Here is a 5,417-nt window from a genome sequence, read left to right on the forward strand (position 1 = left end):
CGTGGACCCATTAACATACCCAAACTCAACTCCCCCACTGGCTGTGAGACACCCATCGTTCCCACCTGAGCCAACCTCGCGCTTGAATTTCCTTGACGACTTGATCGGTTTGGACTCTGGAGCGGATAGACCTCTGCGTCTGGGCAATTCACCTGTCTGCCAATAAACAAACACATTATAATACTTATTATCCCCAACATCCCCGTTATTTTCCAATTTTCCCACAACTTCATGATCACTGTTCCCAGGCTCGTTTTACTTTTACTTTAAACTTCGTGATAAGAGTATAACGTTATGAGTATAAAAGTATGCGATTATCGTACAAAACTATTACGACTCCTTTAAACTATAAAATACTTTAGACTAGAGCCCTAGCCTATTAGGAGCCTGAAATGAATTAATGCTTGGCATGTGACGCTCCTCTTCTTTCTTCGTCTCCCCAGGTAGATTACTGGGGAGAACCGCGGCACAGGGGGAGAGGATTATTCTGCCTCTATGTTCCCCCCTGTGTTACTTGGGGTGGAGCTTATCTCGAGTAAGCTCTCATCGGCCACGGCACATTGAGACCAATGGAACCAGGTCTCACCCTTTCCCTTCAGCCGAACCGCACTGGTAGTGCGAGCCGTCACCTCGAATGGCCCCGTCCACCTTGGATCTCTCCACTTTCGCTTAATGACCTTCAGCCACACCGCCTTGGCGTCGGGTATGGACCTGTCCTCCGCATTCACCCCCTCTCCAACCTGTTGTGTGAAACTAGACACAAGAGCTTTTAATTCTTTCCAACATTCAGTATGGTTTCTGTTACTTTTTATACTTTCTTCCGCCGGGACTGTTGTCCAAGGACCTGGAAACTGTCGTCCTGTCAACAGCTCATATGGTGTGAAACCTGTGGATTGATTAACACAACATCTTATTATCATCAATGCAATTGGCAGGGCTGCCACCCAATTTAGCCCCGTCTGAGCAGAAATTTTAGCGATTTTATTTTTCAGGTTTAGATTCATTCTTTCTACTTTCCCCTGCGACTGAGGATGATATACAGTGCCAAATCTGTGTTGCAACCCCAGCTTCTGTTCTACCTCTGCCAAATCTTTGTTTTTGAAATGAGTCCCATTGTCTGACCTAATTCTCTTAGGAAAACCATGCCGGGGGATGTAATGATTGATTAAACACTTTTTGCATCCTCCCTCTTTGTTGGCCACGCTTCGGGCCATCCCGTCAGAGCATCTACACTTACCAGTAGATATCGAACTCCTCCTGGCCCTGGAACAATCATGTCAGTGAAGTCGATCACAATCTCTTCACCTGGTCTCTCTGGGATGGGAAATTTTCCTGCCTCTGGCTTAATTACTGGTTTTGGATTGTGCCTCCCACAGATCAGACACGTCCTGGCTTTCTCCTTGATCATATCCTTCAAAAAGGGATGCCACCAATGGCACAGATGTCTTCCCATCTGGGCCACACCTACATGGCCAAGCCCATGCGCTTCGGCAATCTTCTGTTTTGCCAGGTTGGCCGTCAACACTGGTCGTCCGTCAGGTCCTCGCCAGAGACCTCCTTCTTCCCAGGCTCCTCGACTCTTCCAGACCCCCTTCTCTTCCGGGGCCGCCTCCTCTTGGGCCTTCCTGGCCTCCTCTAGCATGTTGACTCCTACTTCTTCCTCCGCGGTTATTTGCACCATCTGTCGTAGTGCTTTATAGCCTGCTGCCTCCTTGGCCGCTCGATCAGCTTCCTGATTTCCCCTGGCCACCATGCCAGTCCCTGAGGAGTGACCTTTGCATTTTATGATGCTCACCTCCTCTGGATCTCCCAAGGCCTGCTCAAGTTCCTCCATTTCCTTCTTGTGGCAGATTGGTGCATTATCTGCTGTCCTGAATCCTGCTCTTCTCCACTGGGCCAGCTCCACGTGAGCTGCTCCAAAGGCATAAGCTGAGTCCGTGTAAATGTTGACTCTTTTTCCTTTTGCAAGTCTCAGAGCTCGACTTAGAGCAATTACTTCTGCTCTTTGGGCTGACTGCTGCCCTTCAAGTCTTTCAGCCTCCTTCACTTCAAATTCAGCCCCTTTTCTGCAAACTACCGCGTAGCCTGCTTTCAATCCTTCCTCATCTCTGTAGCAGCATCCATCTGTGAACCAATCTTCAGCTTCCAGTACAGGTTCCGCTTTCAAGTCTTCTCTTATCTTCTCGTCGACTTCAGCTCTCTTTGCACAGTCGTGCGGCTCTCCTGACCCCATTAAATCTGCCATGTTGATTCCTTCATGCGTGAAGGTCAAGTTGGGAGCGTCTAAAACTTTACACACTCTCTGTTGTGTCAATGGTGTCATGGTGAAGGCTTGTGAGTTAACATATGCCACCACACTGTGGGTGGTCAGCACCTTCAACGGATGGTCCCTCACTATATGTGCTGTCTTTTGTATAATCTTTGACACCCCAATGGCATGCTGTGTGCATCCCGGGTGCCTTGTCTCTAATGGATCCAGTCTGACGCTGACGTACATAAGTACATCTCTCCTTCCCCCTTTTTTCTGAAACAACACCCCATTAACTATCCCGTGTGTTTCTGAAACATCAAGATAGAAGGGTTCATCATAATTAGGGATGGCAAGATCAGCCGACCTTGACAAGTCCTGTTTCAATGCGATGAACGCCGACTCAGTGGCCGATGTCCATGGCAGTTCAGCCTTCAGGTTACGGACACCCACCGTTTTCACCAAATCCCTCAAAAGGGCTGTTTTCCCTGCATAATTTGGAATGAAGTGACGGCTGTATCCTGTTAAACCTAAGAATGAGAGCAACTCCTTAACCGTACGCGGTTTTGGATGTGTCAAAATCTGATCGCGATGGGTGTTCAGCAATCCCACTGATTTGTGAGCAATGACACGGCCCAGAAATGTTACTTCTGGTCGGACCAACTGCAACTTTTCTTTACTCACTTTGAAACCGCACTCAGCGAGTCTCTTCAGTATGGTAAGTGAAGCTGCCGTACAGGCCGAAGCAGACGGAGCCGCAATGAGCAAATCATCAACATATTGCACCAGTGAATACCCCTCTGGTAGGTGGCATGGCGATAGAGCTTCTTTCAACACTTGGTTGAAAATGCCCGGGGAGAGTGCAAACCCTTGTGGCAACCGTGTATATCTATACTGTTGCCCCCTGTATGTGAATGAAAAAATGTCCCTCAGAGACTCATTTAATGGGAGACAGAAAAATGCATTCGCTAGATCAATACATGTAAACCACTTCTGTTCTGGTGTTAATGCCGTCAATGCTGTGTATGGATTTGGGACAGGCACCGTGTCAGTACGTAAAATGGCATTAATGGCTCTTAAGTCATGTGCCATTCTGTACTTTCCTGTCCCGTGCTTTTCTACTGGCAAAATAGGAGTGTTCCAGTAAGATTGTGAGGGCTCAAGCACCCCTACTTTCAATAGCCCTTCAATGGTTTCTGCAATTCCCTCTTCAGCTGCTCTCTTTTGCCTATACTGCGGTTTCCAAATTGGCGTTTCAGACTTCAGCTGGAACAAAACCGGCGAGCAAGTTGCCAGGCCCACATCCGTAGACCCTGCTGACCATAAGGTGTCAGGAAGAGTCGCAAGTGCGGCAACCGCATCCGCATGGTCTATTCTTTCTCTCCCATGGATTCTTGAGATTTGTTCATGCTCCAATATCACTGTGTCCTCTGATAGACAAGTGATACGGTAAATTTTGCATTTTGGCGAGTACCAAACGTCTGGAATCTGAGTAGCTTGCCAGCCCGGTTCATCGAGGGCTCTCTTGACCATTGTTCCCAGCTCCTTCGCCTGATGACCCTCATGGACCGCCAATGTAATATGGGGCACTGAATCAGGTCCCATTTTGAACCAAGGCCGTTGTTCTTCGGTTAAATTTACTCCTGCAGCGACGCCTTCAGGACCAACATAGATGTTCTGAGAGCGTATGTTCCAAGTCTGACCCTCAAGTTCAGTCTGGAACTGGTCCCTATAAATTTCGTCCTCGTTCTTATCATAATAGAGGGTCACATGGTATGGATCTCGCGGAAAAGAATAGACAGCCAAGGCCATAATCCAAGGTTTCCACAGCTGATACAGTCTCAAAATGCCTTCATCCACCAACCGACCCCAGTAAATGTCAGCTGTAGGTTGTTCACAGTCTTTCAGCAAATACTGGTTCTTTGAAAGTGTCCCCAGGCACAGAAACTCTTTTCCTCCTGGAAGTGTAACTGTTAATCCATCAGCTGAGCACATGACAGTGGCTCCCAATTTAATGAGCAGGTCCCTGCCCATCAAATTCACTGGCACCTGAGGAGACACCACATAGCTGTGCTTCAATGTCTGATTTCCCAGCACCGTCCGGGCTGGATTGGTTATTGGCAGAGTCATTGGAACCCCAGAGAAACCCACCACACTAACCGTGTGTTCGGAAAGTGTGACACTGCTTGGTCTTTGTCTCAGCGTTGAGTAAGTAGCTCCAGTGTCCACAAGGAAGGTCATTTCAGTCCCTTCCACACTCATTGACAACATCGGATCTGCCATTCCCATGTCGTCTTGTCTCTGTGGGTCCCGTCAGTACAGCTCCTCCTCTCCGCCCCAGTAGGCCAGGGGATACTGAGCCACCGGCGCCATGCCTGGGTTTGGAGCTTGATGTCCCCTTGTCTGGACCACTCTGCCTCGAAGAGCTCCCTGTGCCTGGGGTGGAGATGGATAACCAAGTTCTAGCTGTCGTGGTGTAGGACAATCACGAGCCCAATGTCCTCGTCCTCCACACCTTCTGCATACATTCGGGTCCAGCATAGGTCCCCCCAGACCACGGCCCCTTGGTCCGCCTCCTCTTTGAGATCCACCACGCCCCCTCAACGACCTAGTAGCCCCCCAATTCCCCGCAGGTCTTCCTTGCCTTGGTCCATTGGCGGGCCATTGGTCATCAGGGTACAGAACCGGATCCAAATCTGGCCAATCAGGCTCCGGATTGCCCTGTGGCTGCACCACCAGCATCTTCTTAGCTCCATCTTTGTTTTCCTTTTTCTTTTCGTTTAGTTTTTCTCTCGCCTCAGCCAATTTCAATTTTACTAACTGCCCTTGCGCCTCCTCCAGCTCCTGTTTTTTCTTGTTCACCTCGTCTCTTTCCAGCTCAAGTCGATGTATGATATGCCTCTCCCATTTTGCTGAATCCGCCACCGCAAAGTCTGGATTCTTCTGTAGATCTGCTCTCACTCGTTCTGGCAGACCTGCTAACACCGCACATCGGAACCACGCCCGAGATTCCCCATCTTGCCCAGGATGCTCTCCAGTTTGGAGAATCCACTGTTCTTTTGCGTGCTCTATAAACTCTCTAGGGGAATGTTCTGGGCTCCAAACAATCCTAGGTGTAGTGCCAATATTATGGGTCGGATACTTCTCATGCACTGCATCAGAGAGAGCA

General features: G+C 49.1%; 1 protein-coding gene across 1 annotated transcript; it reads right to left on the minus strand.

The window, feature by feature from the left end:
* Positions 1-482: 482 nt before the first annotated feature.
* Positions 483-4,873, minus strand: LOC146377021 (uncharacterized). Its single transcript, XM_084944288.1, has 2 exons — positions 1,172-4,873; positions 483-740 (listed from the first exon to the last, which is right to left on the minus strand). The coding sequence occupies exons 1-2, from the start codon at positions 4,535-4,537 to the stop codon at positions 483-485; spliced, it is 3,624 nt and encodes a 1,207-aa protein (XP_084800414.1). The 5' UTR covers positions 4,538-4,873.
* Between the last annotated feature and the right edge of the window lie 544 nt (positions 4,874-5,417).

This window comes from Perissodus microlepis, chromosome 11 (genome assembly GCF_051167445.1).
Source record: "Perissodus microlepis isolate ML-2025 ecotype Zambia chromosome 11, ASM5116744v1, whole genome shotgun sequence".
Lineage (NCBI taxonomy): Eukaryota > Metazoa > Chordata > Actinopteri > Cichliformes > Cichlidae > Perissodus > Perissodus microlepis.